The sequence below is a fragment of the Camelus dromedarius genome, chromosome 3 (genome assembly GCF_036321535.1).
Source record: "Camelus dromedarius isolate mCamDro1 chromosome 3, mCamDro1.pat, whole genome shotgun sequence".
Taxonomy (NCBI): domain Eukaryota; kingdom Metazoa; phylum Chordata; class Mammalia; order Artiodactyla; family Camelidae; genus Camelus; species Camelus dromedarius.
Window position 1 is genome coordinate 40,286,552 of NC_087438.1, and position 25,274 is coordinate 40,311,825.

General features: G+C 34.2%; 1 protein-coding gene across 1 annotated transcript in view; it reads left to right on the top strand.

Annotated features, from left to right (window-relative positions):
- NDUFAF2 (NADH:ubiquinone oxidoreductase complex assembly factor 2) overlaps positions 1 to 25,274 on the top strand; it is a 153,693-nt gene that overhangs the window by 69,698 nt on the left and 58,721 nt on the right. Inside the window, exon 2 of the mRNA XM_010974904.3 lies at positions 18,762 to 18,851. Coding sequence (XP_010973206.3) covers positions 18,762 to 18,851 — 90 coding nt within the window. The remainder of the gene's footprint in view (positions 1 to 18,761; positions 18,852 to 25,274) is intronic.

Genomic DNA, 25,274 nt, shown 5'->3' on the forward strand with positions numbered 1-25,274 from the left:
CATTTTTAAAAAGTCAATTAATAAAGTACAAAATCTCATGTAATAACCCCACTAAAGATAACTTGTGACATCCTGCTAAGCTTCTTGATAGTCAGTTCAGAAAAGGAAACAGTTAGTTGCACAATTCATACTGGCTAATTTACATTCCCAACAGTGTAAGAGCTTGTTAATTTTCCTGCACCCTCAGTAACACTAGCTCAGTGTTGTTAATTTTTCCTAGTCTTATAAGAGAAAAATGATATTTGTTAGTTTTCTATTATCCTTAGTACTGATATCTGATGTGACTTTCTCCCACAGTTTTTAGGTAGACATTATGCAATATAATGAACAGGTGTCTTTGACAACATCTTATGATAGATTTGATACATTTTTTTTCTGGAGTATTTCTTATAATAGCATTAAAATATGGGTAATGGTTTCACCAGATTTTTAATTCAATAAAAACTGTTTTGAAAGTTAGAGGGAGGGGTAAGATAGGTGAAGGAGATTAAGAGGTACAGATAGCTAGGTATAAAATAAGTAAGTTACAATGTACAGCACAGGGAATATAACCAGTATTTTATAATAACTTTATATGAAGTAAAATCTATAAAAATAACAAATCTCTACATTACACACCTGAAACTAATATAATATTGTAAGTCAATTATAATGCAATACAAAAGGGGAAAAAAACAGTTTTTCTGTGGGCCAATATGATATAGTCTGGTATTCAGTTTCTTTGTTGATTTGGCTTTATCCAGGAATATATTTGTAGCCTCAATCATTAGCTTTCCACTAAAATCTACTTTCTCCTGTACACACAGCTGGACTACGTTTACAAGCACCTTTTAAAATTAGATGTAGCTATATGACTAAGTTTTTTCTAGTGCATTAGAAGTGAAAGTGATGTGAGTCACTTCCTGGCCTGGCCAGTAAAAATCTCCCTGTGAATGTCTCAGTGCTCTTTCTTCTTTCTGGCTGAATGAAATGGCAGCGCTCAGGGAACCTTGGAAGTCACGTGTTGATGATAGCTGATTAGCCATCAGCCTGGATGCTTAAACAACTGTGGAAAGAACTAACCTACCTGAACATCCACCCAGGACTGTTACATAAGAAAGACAGCTTATTGTTTAAGCTACTGAATTTTATTTTAGAGCCGATTTCCTACCACAGCTTAGCCTATCCTACCTAATGCAATATTTTGAAAAGTATAACTGAACAGAAATCGAACTAGAGTCAAACATCAGGATATATTCTCTCTATCACACGAGTCTGTCTTCCCCCCAACTGGTTTCATTCATAGGTAGATTTCTCTACAATGTAGCACGGATGGCTTCAGCAGATCCAGGTCTATATGGGCTTTATAGCTCATAGACACAGAGGTTAAAAGTCTTTCCTCGAAGCTCCAGCAAAGGTTCTAAGAAAATGCTGATTGGCCCAGCTGGGGCCATGTGCCCATTCCTAAAATAATTTTTGTGGCTAAAGGGATACAATACTATGGCCAAACTTAGTTTACATTCCTACTTATAGGTAGAGGGATGATAGCCCCACACAGATTCAGTGGACAGAATCAAAAGGAATGGAATGGTGAATGGTTCCCTGAAGAAAAAATTTCTAAGCAATAAAGAATAGACATCAGAATACATTATGGTTAAAGGGATTATTCTATTAATAAAGGCATGAAGTGAGAGGGGCCTGGGTGAGGGTGGTGGAGTGAAGATGAAATAAAAAGAATAAATTAGAGGAGCATTAATATATGTGTGAATTTTGTTGAAATTTTGCATTATTGGGGAGGGGAGCAGTAATAAAATCAATTAAAGTTGTTTTAAAATAATTTTTAAAATTTTAATTGTAAAAATAATATTTACTAACTTAACTATCAAAATGTGATGTTAAGTATATTTATATTGTAAAAACAACTGAAGTTTTTGAATTAGGAAATGAGTAAAATAATAGTACTGTCAAAAGATTTGAGATTTAAAAGGAAAAGCATTTGAGGCTCGGAGAGGTGGATGTCACAACTACTGACTAAATCGGCCAGACCATAGGTTTCCAAGTCCTGGGGAGCCAATAAAATAATCCTGGATAGGTGCAAGGCAACAGGAGGTCACATACCTGGGAAGTTGACATCAGGATTAGACCACACACAGGTTTCAGTAGACCACAGAATCAGTGTAAGGGAGTTTGGGTCTGTCTTTCCAAGAATAGGCTCTGTCTAGACAGGTGAGAGCAGTTATGATTTATAGTATATATGGGACAGTGGCAGCCTTTCCCTGCCTGTGGGAATTGGACTCAAATGAGGATTTCAAGAACATTTTCCAGAACTGAGGCATGGGATAAAGGCCAAGAGACAAAATCCTTTGCTACTTGATTGGTACCAGCAACAAGTTACTTCATACTGATGAACTAGCTGCTGGGATTATCTTACATGTTTCCACTGCTTCAACACAAAATTTCCACAGATGAGAACTTATAAGGCTTACCATGAAGATAGGACAAATTCAGGGACTAGATGCTAAGAATGTATCACAGGAACAATTAGAACTCTGTGTAACAGAAGAGTAAGGACATCCAAATAGAGCACTGCTTTAAACAAAAGTCCATGATTGGAGCTCATTAAGTGGTTAGAGTTATAGATGTAATCCTGGTAATTTTCATCATAGAGATAAAGTTAAAATAATGGAGTCTGATGTTCTCTCCTGTATCATTGGTATAAATTTAATGAGCCACTGCAAAATAACAATGTACCTCATCATTACTATCAACAAATATTTGAGTGTTTCACTGTGTGCAGTGCAAGATTCAGACTCCATAGGGCAAGGCAGATATTCATCAACTCTAAAAAGGGTGAAGGCAGATATATGCGATGTTGCTATGTATCAGCATTTTATTCCTTTATTTGCCTTGGAAACTACAGTGAAATTCTTAATGGTTTTATATGTTTTTGTAATATAGCAAATTCCCCACCTACAAATTACTTGAATTTCAAAAGTTACATGTAAACAGCTTGCTTAAATTCAATGCATTTTCCAATAGAAATTGTGTTAGAGATGGTAATTCAGTTTCCGGAATAATTCACAAATCCCTTTTAATCCCCACATTAGCAATGGAATCAAGAGAGATACAGTAACTCTACAGGTTTTTAAAAGAGAAAAAGGAGAAGAGAAGAGATGTATATGTATGAGAAAACAATTTTTTTCAAGTGGATTTAACTCAGCTGTAAATTTTTTCAAGTGGGTTTAATAATAAAAGGCAGAAGAAAAGAGAAGCCCAAATTGTGCATTAGTCTTTAGTCAAGGAGGCAGATGCTGTTTTGGATCATTCCAATCTCTATGCCAGCCAATAGGTGGTGCTGTTGTCACATGATAGTTAAGTTGCTCTAAGGCTCAAAGAGAAGGCAGGACATGGGAAGTATATGCAGAATGGTTTTAAGCTGGATTGTTGAAGGGAGGCAGAAAAAAAAAAAAATAGAGGTAGGGTGAGCCTGACTATACGTGGTTGATGTTGACACATCAGGTTTTGTAGCAAAGAAGGTGACTGTACTAGTACATTTTCCTAAATTTCCATGTGAAAATTAGGTGTAATTCAAAGCACACCTTTCCTCATCCATAACATTTTCTTTGAGCTTTATTTTACTCAGTTATAAAAATGAAGATTGTTCTGAGAATTCAACAAGAAAATTTAAAAATGTCGAATATGTACCATACACATAAATGTGGCTTAATAAATATGATTGTGCTCATCTCCTAAATGATAATATTGATGAGTAAACTATAATAATGTTATAGATATATTGCTAAATTAGACTTAATTGTATCACCTCTGGATGCTGGAGCTTATAAAATAGTAAGAAATAGGAAAAATGTTAAGCTCTATCATTTATTACTACTGATAAACAACTTTTTAAGTCTAATTATTTGATTCTTTTGCAGGTAAATATACTGATATGCATTACCAGTGTACTCTTGAGCAGAGGCAGTACCCACTTTTATGTGCACAGTAATTCTGGAGATACATCTTAAAGTAATATTACCATTTTGTATATCTTCACTATTTGCGACTGTAGTCTTTTTGAATACCAATGGAAAAAAAGAAATAAGTAGGTAAAAGTAGCAGAATGAATGGTCTTTATTGCAACCTTGACAAGCAAAATGGGACCAGCCTTATCCTGTCATGCTCCTACAGTCTTTGCTTTTGGTGAAATCACAATTTATTAGCATGTCTTTCTACCAGTGAACCCAGAGTAGAGAATGAAGGTAAAGTTTATGTCATCTAATTTTATAAGTTATTAGCCAAAGAAAAGTTTTGTCATAGAGAAAGTTTAAACATTAATTACTAAAATAATGGGATGCTGTAAATAAATTGCTCTTGCTGGAATTTCTTTCCTGTCTTTCCTTTCGCTGCTTGTGACTGGCCTCAGACTGCCTCTGTCTCCTCGCCTTCACAGAGGCCTCCCAGTCTAAGGCATCGTAGGAAATGCTGAGAATGCCTCTCCAGGCTAGGCATGCTTCCTCCAGGACCTGTGAATTGAAGACTTGGTTTTCAGACTTCTTTGTCTTGTCCTAAGGACTTCTCACTCCAAAGTGAGAAAATGATTTCTCACAGAACTCATCCTGTCTAAACACTGGAAGCAAGCCTTCAGTCAGGACCCAGCCTTAGATGGTAGCTCCACAACTTAAGTAGGCCTGTACTTCCTTGGGGTATGGAGCTGCAGGAAAACTCCTACCATGTCTTACATGTGATTACTTGAGTTTGTGACAGGTCGCGCAATTAACTACCTGAAAGATAGGGCAGGGAGAGAAGCAAAAAGATAGTCCTTCTGCTCTTCACAGGATCTTGATTTTGTTCAGGGATCTTAATTTTGTTTAGGGGTGGATTCTGCAGTTTCGGAAGTCTAATACTTAGTCTGAATCAGTGATTTTCACAGCGCTCCTTAGAGCTCTAGCCGTGTGAGGAGGTTGCCTCTAGGAAACGGCTGGGGAGGAAAGGGAAGATGTACCCTGGACCCCTGCCTCGACCAGAGAAGCTCTGCTTTGAACACTTTCATAAATTCTGTCACTGTTGAAGATATTTTTAAAGAAAAGAGTTTGATCATTATTGACACCTCAGCCTCTTATAAATTAAGCCCAATTTTTATATTCAGGAATCTGATTCACAAATACTAATATAGTTCCTGTTAATCTGATGAATATCATGTTTCTTTAGGTGATTATGTGGTCTCTTTCTATATCTGAATAGATTTTTGTTCATTAGTGATAAGTAGTGTCTGTTGGTAACCAAATTAAATAGATTAATGAAGGGTATTAGTAATTTCATGGACTAATAAATAAATATGTATATTTTAAAATGAAGACTAATGTACCACAAAATGTGTACTCTATTTTCACTAAATTATCCATATTTAAAACTGTCATATATTCTGTGAATTAGTAATGGTAGATATTGGTACAGTCCTTGACTCTTAGGATTTTTGATAGATGACCACAACTACTTGATTTCTATGAAACCATTGGGGTCTAGAAATCTAAGCAGCCATATCATCTATATTTCAAATCTGAAAATAAAGTGTGCTAGGCCCAAGCTTTACAAGTGGCATAAAATTTTAGTTCTCTAAATTCTAATAATATTTGCCACTGTTTTTAAAATTAATTCCTTCAGTTTCTCTTTCTCTCTCTATTGACAGCCCCAAGTGTTCAACTTAGATTCTCAAAGTGAAAATCAAATACTTCATTATATTGATTTATATACCACACTATGAGTGTTTGCTAATTTTGAGAGGAGAAAATATTATTCCTTTTTTATTAAAGGTGTACCAGATTGGAATTTGCTTGCTTTAGTTAGCAACTTTTAGTATAAAATGAAGATTTTTTTCAGTTTAGTCATGAATTTCCTTATTGTAAAACACTCTTTTTAAAACCTGAATTTCCATATGATATATCTTAAAGCCTATTTAATTTGGTCAAAAATTTGTATCCTCCCCTTTATTTTCCTTCCCTTTTTATATGTATTTAACACATTTAACTCATCTATCATGATTCAGACATAGTCGTAGCAGTATCACCTGACGTTAGCTTTTTGTGTTATTCCCTTAAATGCTCAAATTCTCAATATAAATATACTATATACATTGAAAATAATTTAGCTTTACAGAGAATTGTAGGATGTATTAGATGAATGAAGTACTTTCAAGATTCTGATTTCCTACACGTCAATCAAAACCTGAAATAACTGCTTCTCTTTCATCTCTTCAGAGTGAACACATTACATGGGCTACATACATAGTATGAATCCGAATTCCGAAAGCTTATCTTGAAGGCCTCTTTTTAATGATTACCTCCTTTTGGGGGTGGGGAGGCAATTGTAATTACATCTGCACTTTTTCTAAGGATCAAAAATTCCTTGCAGTTTGGAAGATAAATGATTTTTACATAACATTCAAGTATTTTTCTTTATTTTTAAAAGTATAACTATTTTCGGTGTTTGATTTTCACAGTAATGGAAAGGAAGTAAAATACTAGATGTTTCTAAGACTTACGTTCTTGATTTGGGTCTAGAATCAGAAAACTTATTTAACTTTTGACTATGAATCTTCCTAGATTATTTTAATAGTCCAATATATATTTTTTGGTTGAATAGCATTTTTGAAACTTTAAATTTGTTTGCATGTAATATTACTATGGAACTTTAAAAAAATAAACAGTAAATAACAAACAGTTTATTGTTCATGTGGAAAGCATAGACAAAATTTGCAATAGGTTCACCTTTTTTTCTTAAATTGTGATTTTTTTTCATATGTACTTTCAGACCTAAATTTTACAAATTTTACTTATGACTTTTAAAAAATTAATAAAGTCAGATTTAAACAAAATAATATTGATGTGCTATAAACTTACTACAAAATGTTTACACTAATATAAGAAAGAGGTCCCTTGGGATTTTTCTGCTATCTTTCTGGGTATAGTTTAAGACCTTTTAGCTTTTGGTTCCTGAAAAGTTAAACCACATTATATATGGCATTTTAGAATAACCAAGCATTTTTATATAATTTGGGGTTTTCTAAAAATAAAAACCTGAGATTCCTTATGGGAAACCTGTTAAGTATGGGGAGGCTAATAAGATTTTAGGTAATCCATTGAACTAGTTGGCAGTCTTAAAAATTCTGAAAGCTTATCCGGAAGGCCTCTTTAATTGCTTTAAAAAAAAGTGTTACCTGCTGAGACCTGCTGAGATAGTCTTCCATGCTCCCATAAATATATGTAGAATATGTCAAATTATAGAATCATCACATTTTCAGGCAGGAATGCCTCATTTGATCACTTTGGGAAAATAATAGCTTATGATAGTTATGAATAAAATGTTCATTTTTAATTGGATATCTGTAATGATACCATGTGCGGACTTTGTAAATGCTAATTTTTAAATCTTAAATGGAAAATGCTTACGTTGGGAGTCAGAAAAATGCTTAGGTGCAAATACTGGCTGTACTACTTTAATTAGCTATGTATATTTGGATAAGCTAATCACCCTATCCCTCTTTTTCCTCACCTGAAAAAGATTGTTTTAAAGATAAGAGAGAATATACGGAAGGTACCTAAACATTGTCTGGTACACAGCAGGTTTTTAGTAAATAGATGCTACATCTGAGTAACTTTAGTCAAATTATGCTTTAAGTTTTTAGTAAATAGATGCTACATCTGAGTAACTTTAGTCAAATTATGCTTTAAGTCATATGTGAAAATGGCTTTCAGTTTAAGGATTCTTATTTTAATACTCTTTTTTTTTTTTTTTTAGCTGCAAAGGCATTTATTTCTTTTTTCTCCTTTTTCAATTTTATTAAGTAGAATTATTACAGTTTGACTGCACATATACATTATATTGCATGTAAATACATGTATACAATATACTGCACAAATTTTTTTAGTTTACATATATGTACTGATCATTGTTTCTAAGAACAGATTAGAACTTTAGCTTTTTAAACTTACATAGTTATGAAAGGAATAAAGCCAACCACAAAATAAGAATCAATAGAATGTGGTAATCCAATCATAAAGGACAGTCAAATGTGCTTACATATATTCAAGAAATCGATCATCTAAGTTATATTATTTTAGTACTCTTAATTGGTGTTTTAGAAAAAATTTACAATACTTCAGTATACTAAGGTTTAAAGTGCCCAAATCTAATATATGTAGTAGTGTGGTTCTTGGCTTTCAGTACCCTTTGCTTTCATATATTATGCATTGACACTTCTAAGCCTCCTTTCGTATGCAAAATTCAGTCTTTTATACATCACCACACAAACTGATTTAGAATTATAACCTGGTTTGTGCTGATCACTGCCACTGGGGCAAAAGACCAGACATCAATTAGACAGAAAGGGTCTTTCTTACCTTGGCCATCCTACCAACTTCATTACCGTTTCTCCAAGCCAGGGGCTCCTGTCAGACATAAAGGCCTGAATCTTGCTTGTTTGTAAGGGGATAGCTATCCCAGAGAAGTGTCATGTTACTCAGCCCAATCTCTTTTCATCCCAAAGTCACCTCCGAATTCCATTCACTTCTCCTCTCAGTGCCCACCCAGCGGGAAATATTGGGCTGGAAGTAGACAGCTGGTTGAAAACCTTCACCAAGATCACATATGTTTGTGGGTCACAACCCATATAGGCCTCCACCTTTTATTTGGTACTGATGGAAGAAAATTCTTTCTCCACTGTGATAGATATCGTGTGAGTTCTGATGCTTCAAAATTTAAAGATTAAAGGCTGCTTAAATATCTGCCCTAACCTGTGTGGATGGATTAGGGAAGGAGCAGTGACCCAGGGGAGGAGAGATGTCTAAGTCTGCTGGCTCGTTCTTCTGGTGTCACCTGCCTCAGACTGGCACCTGTCAAAGGTCTTACTCATCTATAGGGTCACTAAGACCCTAGGAAACGGTAATTGTAGGTATCAAATTAGAAATTTTATATTTCTAACCCAATCATCCTTTTAATTTGTAAGTCTTTTCAGCATCCAAATGTGTGAAAACACCCTGTATGTAGAGGAAAAGGAAATTATTTCCAAATAAGAACAGAAGACAAAAATCTCCTTTCATTAGTGATTCTTACCAGAACCATTCTTTATCAAGATGGTTATAAAATGATGATTTTCCAGCTCTGGCACTTCCTGCACATTTACTATTCAGCACTGGGGCAAGAGCCCTTTTATGTCTTATTTATTTATCCATCTTTTTATTTATATCGTTTAGTGGTTTAGCTTTATGGATTCCTATTTTTTTTAGTGGTGTATATAGTTCTTAAACATTTTAGTCTCAAGGTCCCTTTAAGCTCTTCACAGTTACTGAAAGAGCTTTGTTTATGAGATATGTATTAATATTTATCATATTAAAACTAAAACAGAATTTTTATTTTTTTATTGAAGTATGGTCAGTTTGCAATGTTGTATCAATTTCTGGTGTACAGCATACTACTTTAGTCATACATATACATACATATATTCTTTTTCATATTCTTCTTCATTATAGTTTACTGTAAGATACTGAATATAGTTCCCTGTGCTATACAGTATAAAGTTGTTTATTTTATATATAGTAGTTAGTATCTGCAAATCTCGAACTCCCAATTTATCCCTTCCCACCCCTTTTTCCCATGGTAACCATAAGTTGGTTCTCTATGTCTGTGAGTCTCTTTCTGTTTTGTAAGTTCATTTGTGGTTTTTTTTTTTTTTTACATTCCACATATAAGTGATATCTTATGGTATTTTTCTTTCTCTTTCTGGCTTACTTCGCTAGCAGTGACAGTCTCCATATCCATTCATGTTGCTGCAAATGGCATTATTTTATTCTTTTTTATGGCTGAGTAGTACACCACAAATTCTTTATCCGGTCATCTGTTGATGGACATTTAGGTGGTTTTCACGTCTTGGCTATTGTAAATAGTGTTGCTATGAACATTGGGGTGCATGTATCTTTTTGAATTAAAGTTGTGTCTGGTTATATGCCCAGGAGTGGGATTGCTGGATCATATAGTAAGTCTATTTTTAGTCTTTTGAGGAATCTCCATATTGTTTTCCGTAATGGCTGCACCAAACTACATTCCCATCAGCAGTGTAGGAGGATTCCCTTTTCTCCATACCTTCTCCAGTATTCATCATTTGTAAACTTTTGAATGATGGCCATTCTAACCAGTGTGAGGTGATACCTCATTGTAGTTTTGATTTGCAGTTCTCTGATAATTAATGATATTGAGCATTTTTTCATGTGCTTATTGGCCATTTGTATGTCTTCACTGGAGAATTGCTTGTTTAGGTCTTCTGCTCATTTTTTGATTGGGTTTTTTTGTCATTAAGTTATATGAGCTGTTTATATATTCTGGAAATTAAGCCCTTGTCAGTCTCATCTTTTGTAAATATTTTCTCCCATTTGGTAGGTTTTCTTTTTGTTTTGCTTATGGTTTCCTTTGCTATGCAAAAGCTTGTAAGTTTAATTAGGTCCCACTTGTTAACTTTTGCTTTTTTTTCTATTGTGTGGATAGACTGCCCTAGCAGAACATTGCTAAGGTTTATGTCAGGTAATGTTTTGCCTGTATTTTCTTCTGAGAAGTCTATAGTGTCTTGTCTTATGTTTAAATCTTTAAGCCATTTTGAGTTTATTTTTGTGTATGATGTGAGGGAACATTCTAACTTCACTGATTTACATTCAGCTGTCCACTTTTCCTAACACCATTTGCTGAAGAGACTGTCTCTTCTCCATTGTATATTCTTGCCTCCTTTATCAAAGATTAATTGACCAAACGTCTGCGGGTTTATTTCTGGGCTCTCTATTCTTAAAACAGAATTTTAAAAAACATTTTTTATTGGGTTATAGTCATTTTACAATGTTGTGTCAAATTCCAGTGTAGAGCACAATCTTTCAGTTAAACATGAACATACATATATTCATTGTCACATTTTTTTTTTTGCTGTGAGCTACCACAAGATCTTGTATATATTTCCCTGTGCTATACAGTATAATCTTGTTTAATCTATTCTACATATACCTGTCAGTATCTACAAATTTTGAACTCCCAGTCTATCCCTTCCCTCCCCCCTCCCCCTTGGCAACTACAAGTTTGTATTCTATGTCTGTGAGTCTGTTTCTGTTTTGTATTTATGTTCTTTTTTTTTTTTTTTTAAGATTCCACATATGAGCGATCTCATATAGTATTTTCTTTCTCTTTCTGGCTTACTTCACTTAGAATGACATTCTCCAGGAACATCCATGTGGCTACAAATGGCATTATGTTGTCATTTTTATGGCTGAATAGTATTCCACTGTATAAATATACCACATCTTCTTTATCCAGTCATCTGTTGATTGACATTTAGGCTGTTTTTATGTGTTGGCTATTGTAAATAGTGCTGCTATGAACACTGGGGTGCAAGTGTCTTTTTGAAGTAGGGTTCCTTCTGGTTATATGCCCAGGAGTGGGATTACTGGGTCATAAGGTAAGTCTATTCCTAGTCTTTTTGAGGAATCTCCATACTGTTAAAACAGAATTTTAAAGTGCTTGTTAATTCATTACAAATAACTCTAATAAATCCATTACATGCTTCCACAAAGAATATATTTTTGATCAGAAATAACTGTACTTTCCAAAACAGAAACATTTAGAGAAAAGAGTAACATTACTTTGTTTTACAAATCCCCCCAGGATGTGGCTTAATAAAAAGACAGCTGGATTTTTCATATCTGTTTCCTCATTCAGTATGTTACTATATCACGGATCATGTAGCCTCTGGAAAACTCCACTGTACATTCATGAAAAAAATGAAAGTAAGAGGGGCAAATAACATCTTAGTATTATTAAATTATGTTTGGCCCCACAGACACCTTAAAAGGGTCATAGGCACCCTGCAGAGCTCCCTATCACAATTTGACAATTGCTGGTCTGTAATTCCTGGATTATTTTGGTGCTCAGATTATCCCAGATTTAGCTAGTGTTAGCGCTTTAAGCTGGCCCTTAAATCCTTGTGACAGGCCCCTAGTATCATTATTATTATTTTTTGAGAACTCTCTTGTTTTGTAGCGTAGCGAGATGTTCCCAGGCTCATTTTGAACCCACCCTGCCATAGGTCTGGAATCAGCTATTTTTCTGAGGGATGCTGGTTTCTTTTGGTGTATAATGGCATAGCCAAGATTTGGGCTCTATGAGTCCTCATTGCTACTAGGGTCTTTGCTCCTATTTATGTAAATAGAACTAGAAAAATATATACATGTATGTAGAAATACATATGTCTGTATATAAATGCATATCTGTCTTATTTATCATAAGTAACTGATGTGTCCAGTTTCGGTCTATCCCACATGGTTCTTTTTTGCTTTTCCCCATTGTGTATTTGTATGTCCTTCCACAGTGAGAACCCTGGCTTCCAGTAACATTAACACGTTTACTCATTTGCTGAATCCTATAATATATCTAAAATAGTTTCAGAATTACCTCGCCCATACCACTACAGAAAATAAACATACTACAAACAGTTCAGGATGTGTTTGCAATTTTTTCCTGCCTGAGACTGAGTATACCTAGTCACGTAGCATGTTCATAAGTTACCTGGTATAGTTCTTTCTTTTCTTTCGCCATTCAGTGTGATTGTTATTAGTCTGAAGTTAAGTTGGGCTTATTTGTTTCAGTTTGCTTTCATTTTCTTTTTTCTTCTTTCACATCCATGTTGACTTAATTTTATTTTTTGAATATATAGAACATTAACATGCTTTCAAACTTATTTAAAAGTATATACTCAGACAAGTGACACTCTTTCCTACTTCTAGGACCTCTGCCCTCTTCTTTCAAACTTAACCTAAGATTATATATAACATAGGATTTTATGCAATGATGGGTTAACACAGTATAAGCAAGACTTTGATGTTCATCAGCCATTTCCCATCGACAACATCCTGGTATGTTGATTCCTATGCCCTGTATCACCATCGTATATGTTGCTGGGCCTATCTCTGTAGACTAGTGTGGTTTCCAAAGTGCGGTCTGCAAGATGACTTAAGAGGGTACAAAGGCAATCTGTTACATTTTTAAAGACATACATCTGTTTTATGTATGTTTGAACACAAAAGTAGTCATTATTTCCTAGGTTTTTCTAGGGTAAGGTAAAAGTGAATATTGAAAAAAAAAGCAAGCCAAATTAAAGAAAAATATTAGAGATATGATACTGTGAAATGTGATAAAAAAATTGCATAACCGGCACTTGAGTGACTGAAGTTTAGAACCCAGCTCTAGATCCTCTTTCCTATGTCTGTGTCCAGGGTTCATGTACTCTATCCCAGAAGCCCAGCAGAACAGGTGATATCTGACTTTTACCTATGTCTGTCATCTATACCCAATACCTGGCAATCTTGCCTTTGTTTCTTCTTTTAACTAGATGGGTTCCATAGTTTTTAAAATAAAGGAGTAGGAAAGCTGCTCTCCTTCTAGGGCAGTTAGCTTATGGCAGCTAGCTTTAAATTTTTTTGAGTTTGGGAAGTAGTATTGTTACTTACACAGTCTTTAACTCCATATACCATTGACCATTATGATCTATCTGAATTCAAACTTTTATTTTGACTATTTTAATTCAGTCTAATATTGTTTAGTATTAAGTAAAACAAAGCATAATAAAACAATATGAGATTTAATTATGCCTTGTTTCACTTAATGCTCATGGAGTACACCACTGTCAGTTGTCTGTTGTTGTGTTAGGATTTATTAAATCTCTATATATTAGACTAAATGTTTCTGTTATTAAGTTAATTTTAAAATGTAAATTGGACCTTAAAATTTTGACACTTGAGAAGTACTTAAATTTGCTCCATTTTCTAGATGGAAATTTTTTTTTTTTTGCTATGGTAAATAGGATTGTCTTTACAACTGTTGTATGAAAGCAAACAGTAAGTTCATAATTTTCATTCCCAGTTGATAAAAATTGTACAAGTAGCATTTATTCCAAAAAATGGAGTAGTTTTAAAACAATTTATTTCAGAGAAAAATCCTATATCTGATTACAAAGAGCTTATTCAGTAAATTAAGGACCTTATTTTGTGTTGCTGAAGAAGTGTACTTGTATTTTAGAAAGCTTTGATGTCATCTGTTCATAAACAAAGGTTTTTTTTCAGCAATTGTCAGCAACTAACTGATGAATTACTCTTCCTGTCTTCCCATATATACATAAATAGGTATGACTTTTGATTTTTATAACTCTTAGGATACCTTAAATGAAGCTTATAGACCTGAGAATAGGAATAAAAAGTTCATTTTTTGTGTCACAGACATACAGATATAATTACTTGGAATATGTATGCATTTAGTGGCACTACTGGGAACGTTAGACCTCTCTATTCTCTCCCTGTGTGCTAAATTTTATTGATGTACACTTAAAAGCTTATAGAACACACATGTACTTTCAGAAGCCCATTTGTTAGCATTTTGTATTTCAGATGATAATTTTCCTTTATGTACTTGTTATTGCCAAAAAGACGTACTTACGTCCTAGTATTTAGGTAAGGACTATATAAAGGACTATATAAAGACTCAGGTATTTTGACTCTTCCAAAGATTTTGGAAATTGCCATGCAAACTTACTTTAGTAAATATAGTCTATGCTAAATTTATGATAACTCTTGTTATTATGATATGTTTACATATGTGTATATAAATAGCATTTTAGTAAAAATACGTGTACATATGTTGAACCTCTGCAATGAAAGTAATGCAGCTGTCATTGTTATCAGCTCCTTTTACCCTGACTCTTCTGCCTACAACCTAGGGACTTTACTACTAATCCCTTGTCCTACTGTATATTTATTGGATAATATAAGCAAAAGGTAATTGCTCTTCATAAAACTTGGAGCACCTCAGTATTAGGATGAAATCAGCCTGATTAAATGAGTCCATAATAAGAGATTCCCTGACCCCATCTTCAGAGTTATTAGCCATTAATGGCTTGTCTGTGAAATCCTAGCCTGTCATTTACTATTACTAACGTAGAGGAAATAAAACTAGCTACTTAGTATTCTTATGCTACCCTTTTGTGGCTTCCTTTCTCCTGCACAGTCACTCCTAGGAGTTTCCTTGTTTACAGTTGAAGGAATTTTTAGCTAGTAGAATTTCAGGTAGTGTAGGAGATTTGTAGGCAACCAAGTCAATTTTTTAAATTATGTCACCCGGTCTATTTAGCATAGTGTAAGATTGGCCAAGGAGTGGGAAGAGAAAGTGGTATTTGATAAGGCTCCGATTTCTCTCCCTGACTGGTCTGATCATTGTTAAGCCATGCCCCTTCTCTCATATTACTTACCAGTGTCTTCTCTGTTTTAGCTTGTATTCCTTGGAGTAGACAGGCACACTTGTTAACTGTTGGTAAATAGAAAGCTTATCTGGTTTCCTCAGGCTCAAAGGTTTAATGACAAAGGAATATGTTTTGAAACCACCATTTTGACAAGGCTGCTTTGAAAGGATATAATCAAGACTTTTTTTTTTAATGTATAGTTGATTTACAATACTGTGTTATTTTCAGGTGTATAACAAAGTAATTCAGTTATATATACTTTTTCAGGTTATTTTCCAGTGTAGGTTATTACAAGATATTGAATATAGTTCCCTGTGCTGTAAAGTAAATCTTTGTTGCTTATCTATTTTATGTATAGTATAGTAGTTTGTATCTGTTAATCCTACACTCCTAATTTATTCCTCCCCTTCCTCCTATTCCCCTTTGGTACCCATAAGTTTGGTTTTTATGTCTTTGAGTGTGTTTTCTGTTTTGTAAATAAATTCGTTTGTCCTGTTTTTTAGATTCCATGTATAAATCATATCATGTGATATTTGTCTTTCTCTGTCTGGCTTACTTCACTTATGATATTCTCTAGGTCCATCCATGTTGCTGTAAATGGCAATGTTTTATTCCTTTTTATGGCTGAGTAATATTTTGTTTTATGTATATATACCACATCTTCTTAAACCAATCATCTGTTGATGGGCACTTGTGTTATTTCCATGTCTTGGCTGTAGTAAATAGTGCTGCTGTTTAAACTTGACTAAGGAGGTGAAAGACTTACATGCTGAAAGTCTTTTTCTAAAACATTGATAAATGAAATTGAAGACAATTCAAAGAAGTGGAAAGATATCCTGTGTTCTTGGGTTGGAAGAACTAATATTGTTAAAATGCCATATTTCCCAAAGCAATCTACAGATTTAATACAATCCCTATCAAAATAACCATGACATTTTTCTCAGAACTAGAACAAATAATACTAAAATTTATATGGAACCACAGAAGACCCAGAATTGCCAAAGCAATCCTGAGAAAAAAGAACAAAACTGGAGCCATAATTCTTCCAGAGTTTAGACAATGCTACAAAGCCACAGTAATCAAAAGCAGTGTGATAGCGGCACAAAAACAGAAAAAGAGATCAATGGAACAGAATAGAGAGCTTGGAAATCAACCCACACATCACAGTCAGTTAATCTACGACAAAGGAAGCAGGAATATACAGTGGAGAAAAGGCAGTCTCTTCAGCAAGTGGTGTTGGGAAAGCTGGACAGCCTCATGTAAATCAGTGAAATTAGGACACTCCCTCACACCATACACAAAAATAAACTCCAAATGGCTTAAAGACTTAAATCTAAGACATGACACCATAAAATTCTTAGAAGAGAACATAGGCAAAACATTCTCAGACATAAATGATAGCAGTATTTCCTTAGATCGGTCTCCCAAAGCAGAAGAAATGAAAGCAAAAATAAATAAATGGAAACTAAAAATGTAAAAGCTTTTGCACAGCAAAGGAAACCATCAACAAAACTAAAAGCAGCCTATGGACTAGAAGAAAATATTTGCAAATGATGCAACTGACAAGTAGTTAATATGCAAAATAAACAGCTCATTCAACTCACTATCGGAAAAACAAACAACCCGATCAAAAAATGGACAGAAGACCTAAATAGACATTTCTTCAAAGAAGACATACAGATAGCCAACAGGCACAGAAAAGATACTCAACTTTGCTAATTATTAGAGAAATGCAAATCAAAACTACAAGGAGGTATCACCTCACACCAGTTAGAATGGCCATCATCAAAAAGTCTACAGATAAAAAGTGCCAAAGAGGGTGTGGAGAAAAGGGAACCCTTGTACAGTGTTTTGGGGAATGTAAATTGGTGCACCACTGTGGAAAACAACAGTCTGGAGTTTCCTTAAAAAACTAAAAATAGAACTAACGTATGATCCAGCAATCACAATCACACTCCTGTGTATATATCTGGAAAAAAATGGAAACACTAATTTGAAAAGGTATATGCATCCCTAATCAAGCCTTTCTGAAAACAGAAGAAAATACCAAATAGTTTTATGTCTTCTTCATAAATTTAAAATATACATTAATCAACCTTTTATTATTATTATTTATTATTAATGATCAACAGTCATTCTCATTTCATCCCTAACCCCTCTCCATCTTTTTCTTTGCTGCTCTCTCTGCTCTCATGTTTTCTACATTGCTGCCATCCTACTCCAGATGTTGATCTCATACCTGAAACTCACCAGTTTGTTGTACTTCATTTAGATTCTCTTGAGAGGTCACTCAGATGGGCCACAGAATTAAACGTGACTTGTTTCCCTTGGGTTTGCCAGTGTACTATGGGGACAGTTAGCAGCAGGGTCTTGTGGTCTACTACATACTTTGTAGGGGCCATAAATTTTTTTAATTAATTCTTGATTGAAGAATAGTTGATTTACAATATTGTGTTTGTTTTAGGTGTACAGCAAAGTGATTGTTATATATAACATATGTCTATGTATTCTTTTTTCTGATTCTTTACCATTTATCATTTATTATGAGATAGTGAATATAGTTCCCTGTGTTACATAGTAAATTGTTATTTTTTAATCTATTTTATATATGGTACTGTGCATCTGTTATTCCCATACTCCCAGTTTATCCCCTGCCTTTAGTAACCATAAGTTTGTCTTCTATGTCTGTGAGTCTGTTTCTGTTTTATAAATAAGTTCATTGTACTATTTTTTAGATTCCATATTTGTGACATCATATAATATTTGTCTTTCTCTGACTTACTTCACTTGGTATGATATTCTCTATGTCCATCCATGTAGCTGCAAATGACATTATTTCATTCAATATTCTATTGTATATATGTACTACATCTTTATCTATTCATCTGTTGATGGACACTTAGGTTGCTTCCATGTCTTAGCTCTTGTAAGCAGTGCTGCTGTGAAAATTGGGGTACATATATCTTTTTGAATGAGAGTTTTTGTCTTTTCTGAATATGTGCCCAAGAATGGGATTGCTGGATTATATGGTAACTCTATTTTTAGTTTTTTAGGAACCTCCATACTGTTTTCCGTATTGAGCCATGAATATTGATTCCTTTGGACAGAAGCAGCAGCCACTGGCACTTCTAATATACTTGCAGAGTTTGAAGCAGTTAAACACTCTGTTATTCATTTAAATGTTTTTTATTGGCCTACAAATTAATTGATTTCTCTTTTTCTATACATAGAATCTAGATTTATTCTACTAAAATTAATTTTGCACACTATGGTAGGAAATTAAAATTTATAAAGTAGTTTAGAAACTGCTTTTTCTAATATACCTAATTCTAAATGGAATCTATTATTTTTCCTGTTAATTCTCTTATCATATGGGGAAGTGTGCAATATCCAAAGAGAAAATATTTCTTTTAGTAACTACTGTGTTATGAGTTCATTTAGAAAGGTAATAATCACTTTTGTCTTATAGGACAAATTATTCGAGAGAAAAGAATTGTGGAAGCAGCAAATAGAAGAGAAATAGACTATGAAGTAGGAGACATCCCAGCAGAATGGGAAGGTAAGTTTCTGCTTTAGTAGTATCTTCTGGAAGGCAAATTGTTTAGATACAAAATCAACAAGAACATACATAATTTCCTATTTATTCTCTTTGCAAAAACTTTTACAACTGCATCAGTGAAACATTTTTTCAACTTTTTTTAAACTCCATTTCTTTGTAAGTTGTGAAGTTTACACATTATAGTAAGGGAATGCATGTATAGAGAAAAGAGCTATGAAGCATTAGCAGTCCTGGGACTGGGGTGAAGCAAACAAAGCTCCTAAGATGCAGAATTGAAGGAGGCACTCACTTTGATGTGCTGGTCCTGCACTTGAAGAACCTCAGGGTTTGAATTCTGTTTCTGGTACTCTCTACCCACATGAACTTGAGAAAGTAACTCATACTTCTCAGTCTTAATTTCCTCTTTTACAAATCGTGGCTAATACTTGCTATAGATACCACTTGGAATATTCGTTCAACTTACAGTAACCCCATTAGCTGACCCCATGTTTAGACAAGGATGGACACTTGCTCCCTGTTAGGACTTTGGAATTAAAGTAAAAAAATCAAAGAGAGAGAAAATAGTAGCAGTCTCTCCATATGGCTGAAAGAAGCATATGAACTCAGTAGCATGTGGGTGACTATCTTTGATCCACTGTCTAAACTTTGCTGCAGAAAAAGGTGATTTACTAAAAAGAAAGTGGAAACCAGTCTGCAAAAAGGAGGACAGTTGACCTTTGAACAACACAGGTTTGAATCAGGTCCATTATATGCAGATTTTTTTTAGTAAATATGTACTACGATATTACACAAACCACGGTCAGTTGAATCTGCAGATGCAGGACGGCAGATATGGAAGTCCAACTGTAAAGTTACTGATTGGATTTTTGACTGCAAGGGGGTCAGTGCCCTTAACCCCTCTGTTGTTCAAGAGTCAACTGTATTCTCGTTCTATTTCTTTGTGAATGAAGTTCAACTGCAAGTCTGCCTTCAAGTTCTTAGTGCCATCCCATATCTTTGTTGTAAATTTCCCCTTTTCCCTTAGCAGTTCTTAGCCTAGTAAGTGCTCAGTAAGTATATATTGAATACATGAAATCTAGCTTGAGTTAGCTTTTGTTATTTTCAACAAAAAGAACCTTAACTAAAATGCCAATACCTATCTTATTATCACTTAACATTTATCAAGTGTTTACCTGTACCTGGTATTATGCCATTGCTTTATAATCATTAATATTGTTTTAATCATCACAACAATCCTATGAAGTAGACACTGTGGTTATACCCAGTGAATAGATTGGGAATCTGAGTTCTAGAGAGATCAGATAAATTGGCTGGATGATAAGCTACACACTGTAAGCAGTAGACCCCTTGCTTCCTGGTGAGTGTAGCATGATACCTTATATATAGTAGTGATAGGGACTGGGTTATTTTTATGTCAGCATATGGGTTTAAATATTTCCCTGGAAATGTCTTTTCCATTTTTCCTTATTAGTTATAAAAATACTAGAACTATGAGGAAGGAACACAAAAATGGGTAGATACTAGAGACTTTTTGAAGAAATACAGACTATAAGCTGGCAACTTCTAGGAATAATTGAGCTTTCTTCTTTTAACAGATTTTCCAGTGTTGTAAGCTATGTTTTCAATTCTCAAATAATGCTTGTGCCTTCCTATAATGAGCCTATTTTATCATTTCTTCCAATGATAGTATGGAATTAAAATGTTTATAGAAATAAATTAAGTTATAAATAAACAAATAGGTAATGACTCATTTTTCAGCCTTTGAGACTTTCAGAGAATTAGAATGAAGTTCTAATGCTTTTTATGGCTCTGTCCTGATCTAGTAATTCAGCATAACTGTCCTGCAGGGCATACCCTTAAAACAAATGTATTAACCAAACACTGAAACTAAAACTATTTTTATAGTGTTGTATATCAATTAAATAAAAAAATAAGAATTCCATACTATAAAAAAGTAAAGTAAAATATAAATAAATACACAAAACATTGTATACAGACAGGGAAAGGAAAAAAACTTTAAAAATAAATAAGTGTCAACCCCAAATGAATCAAAAGTATTTTCAGGTCCAGATGAATATTATATTAGCAGAGTACAAACACCTACAAGCTGTATATCTTGCCATAATATATATTAGACAGTGTGCCCTTTTCATTCATTTGCTTAATAAACATCTATTGAGAACTTCTGAATTCATGGAGTTTATATTCTGGAATGGGAGAATGGGTGGAAGAAAGACAATAAACTAGATAAATAACTATATTGTATGTTAATGGCCACAGAAAATAAAACAGAGAAAGGGAATAGGGACTGTTGGGGAGGGTTTTACAGTTTTAAATAGTGTAAAGAAATGGACTTGTTGAGAAGATGACTTTGGAATAAAGGCAGAAAAAGGAGTTGATCATGCAGATAAGAAGCAGAGGAGCATTCCTAGAGAGCAAGTGCAAAAGCCCTGAGGCATAAGCATGCCCATTTTTTAAGGAATAGCATGGAAGCCAGTGTGACTGGAACAGAGTCAGAGGGAAAGTAATAGATGAGGTTAGCAAAGTAACAGGATGACCAATCTTGTAGGGCCTTAAGGACCATTGTAAGGACTCTGGCTTTTACTCTGAGTGAGACTGGAAGCCACTGGAAGATTTTGAAAAGAGTAGTCATGTGCTCTCAGTTATATTTAACAGGACCACTCTGGTTGCTGCATTGCAGAGAGACTGAGGGGGAATAAACAAAACATGGCGATGGTATTCTCTTGTAATAATTCAGAAAAGAGCTAATTGTGGCTTGGACTAGAGGAACAGTGGGAGTAGAAAGAAGTAGTTGCATTCTGGATCTGTTATAAAAGTAGATCCAAGGAGATTTGCTGACAGATTGGATGTGGAATGTGAGAGAAAGAAGTCGGTGATGATTCTTAAACTTTGGGCCTTACCTGGAAGAGTAGAGTTGTTGTTGCCTGAAAGGGTCAAGACTATGGGAAGAGCAAATTTGCGGGGTGGGGCAGAAATGAGATCAATTTTGAAAATGTGAAACTTGAAATATCTGTTAGACATCCAAGTAGAGATATTAAGTTGTATATAAGCCAAGAATTTAGTGGAAAAGTGTGGGCTGGAGATAAAAGTTGGGAGTTGACAGCAAATAAATGGTATTTAAAAGCCAGGAGGCAAGATGAGATCACAAAGGGAATGTATATAAATAGAAAATGAGACGTTCAGAGACTGACCCCTAGGCTATTCCAAGGTTTAGAGACAATGAAGACGAAAAAGCAGTCAGAGAACTAGGAGAAAAAAGGAAAGGCATCATGTATTGGAAGCCAAATGTCAGGGAGGAAGAAGCGATCAACCAGTCGAATGAAGACTGAGAATTTAATCTTTGCTTTAAGAATGGAGAAGTCAGCGATCCTGCCAAAAATAGAGTGTTAGGAACAAAAGTCTGATGGAGAAAAGCATAGCAAAAGAGTATTTGGAGAGACTGAGTATAGATAATGGTTAGTAGGAGTTTATCAGTAAAAGGAAAGAGTGTTGAGGCAGTACCAGGAGAGGAAGATGGAGCCAAAAGAGGAATTTATTTTGTTTTAAAGAGAGTAATAACTGAATTTTGTAAGAGTGACTAGAGAGATCCAGTTGAAAAAAAGGCATTAATAATGCAGGAGAGAGAAAGTCCTTGAGGAAGCAAGATGGGGACAGGATCTAGTGTACTTGCGGAGAAATTGACCTTTGACAAGAAAGTGGAAAGTTCATCAGGAGTAATAGCAGAAAAGTATACAAACATGGATGCAAGTAGACCAGTAGATGTGGTGGTGATAACTTGTGTAAATTCCCTTTTGATTCCTTCAAGTGAAGCACAGAGAGATTAAATAACTCCCAAAGTACAAACAGCAGCTACAGCCACAATTTGAACCCAAATTGTCTTTCTCCAGTCTTTATTCTTAGTATTATATTACTTCTTAATGATCTGGCTAATAAATTAAGTACAAACTCAAGTCAATATTTGTCGAATGAATGAATTTTAAATCCAAAGTGTATAAGGAAGAGACATTTGGGGGACTTTGCTGACTGGCTGAAAATAGTCCGTTTTAAAAAGACATGGAACGACATACCGAAGCAATTGGTTTCAAACATAAAGAACACTCAGACAAAGTTCATCTATGGGAGATATTACAGAACTAGCTACTGAACAGTCTTACAAAGTTTCAGGGAATGTTTTAAGTTTAATTCATGGCATGATTTGTACTTCTTACATAGACCTCTCAAAAGTTTTATCTTCATAATTCAGATAACATTGTATATTCTATTTGTATTCCTTTTTTGCTGTTTTTTTTATAAGTTTAAGCTTATTTTTTAATAATAATGATAATAAACATTATTGATGAGAACCCTAAAATACGTGCAAGGTAGAATATACTAGGAAGAGACAGAAACATTCTGATCCAGTGTTTCTTTTTAATGGAACATTAAGCTTTACTTATAACACATACTCATTAAAATGTGAGAATAACATTTCAGAATAAAGTCAGGTAAAAATTACTTTTTTAGACATATTAAAATATACCTGCCTATCATTAATAAAATTAGTAAGGATCATCTCAGCATAAAATGTCATATGATCCTTTTATTGCTTTATTGTTGTTAAATAATAATTAACATGTTTTTCTCAAGCCGTAGGAACTCCCTACCAAGAATTTTCAAAGTTAACTTTATAAAATAATACAGGGCATGATGATATTCTGGTCCCAGCATCAGAAGACATGGGTTATGCTCAGGTTTTATAGTGGCCATTTTTACCACTATGATTATTGGATCAAACCTCTCTGCTTTTCATCTGTAAAATTAAAAGGCTGGGTTCAGGATCCTTTAAAGCCCTATCTGTCTCTAATATTCTATGATTATGTGACTCTACGTATCTCTAATCAAATTATGTCCCAACCCAGAGTCTCTGGACCTACTGTTCAACCAGATTGCCTGTCTGGGAATTATTGAGAGTTGATTGTGATCTCCTTCATTAGATGATAGGATAGCTACATATATTAATTATCAATTGCTATGTAACAAATTACCCCAAAAGTTAGAGGCCTAAAACAACAAACATTTATTACCTCAGAGTTTCCATGGGTCACCTAGGCATGCCTTAGGTGAATCTTCTGGCTTAGGGGATCTCACAAGGCTACAGTAATCTCAAGCCTCCTCTCAGGGCTCATCAACTTTCGAGCCCATTCACATGGCTTCATCATGCCATAGAAGATCTACTTCCAAGCTCATTCAAATGGCTATTGCCTGGTTTCAGGTTCTTCCTGGCTATTTGACTAAGGGAGTTAGTCGCTTAATAACTGTAGCTTTGTAAGTCTTAGTCAGGTACTGTTAGTCCTCCAACTTCATTATTCTCTTTCAAGGTTGTTTTGGCTATCCTCGATTCTTTGCATTTTCATATGGATTTTAGAATCATTTTGTTAATTTCTACAGAAATGCCTCCTGGGCTTTTGGTTGGGATTATGTTGAATCTATAGATCACTTTGCAAAGAAAATTAACATTTAAAACTGACATTTTAACAATAAAGATCTTCTGATCCCTGGACATTGTATATCTCTTAATTTAGGCCTTCTTTAATTTCTCTCATCAAAGTTTGTACCTTTTATTGTACATATATGACACATCTTTTGTCAGATTTATCCCTAAGTGCTTTATATTTTTGATGCTATTGTAAATGATGTTTTTTCCATTTTAATTTCTGATTGTTGCTATCAAATATTTCAGTAGGTTTTTGTATATTGATATTGTATCCTGTGACTTTGCTAAACTCAATTATTAATTATACCTTTTTTGTCAGTTCCATCAGATTTTCTACATAGAGGATTATGTTCTCTGTGAATAAAGACATTTTTATTTCTGTCCAACCTGGATGTCTTTAATTTATTTTAATCTTGCCTATTTGCATTGACTAGAACCTCCAGTAAACTCCTGATAGGATAGATAAGAATGGACTTTTCTTTTTTAATTTTAACTATAGTTGATTTAAAATATTGTTAGTTTCAAGTGTACAACCTGATTCTTTTCCATTATAGTTTATTGCAAGATATTGAATGTAGTGCCATGTGCTATACCGTAAATCCTTGTAATTTACTTTATGTATACTGGTGTGTATATGTTAATACCATACTCCTAATTTATCCCTCACCCTCCTGTTTCCCCTATGGTAACCATAAGTTTGTTATCTTTGTCTGTGAGTCTGTTTTTGTCTTGTAAATAAGTTGATCTGTGATTTTTTTTTTTAGATTCCACATATAAACGATATATTTGTCTTTCTCTGCCTGACTTACTTCACTTAGCCTGATAATCTCTAGCTCCATCCATGTTGCTGCAAATGGCAATATTTCATTCTGTTTTATGACCGAGTAGTATTCCTGTGTGTGTGTGTGTGTGTACTGCATCTTCTTTAG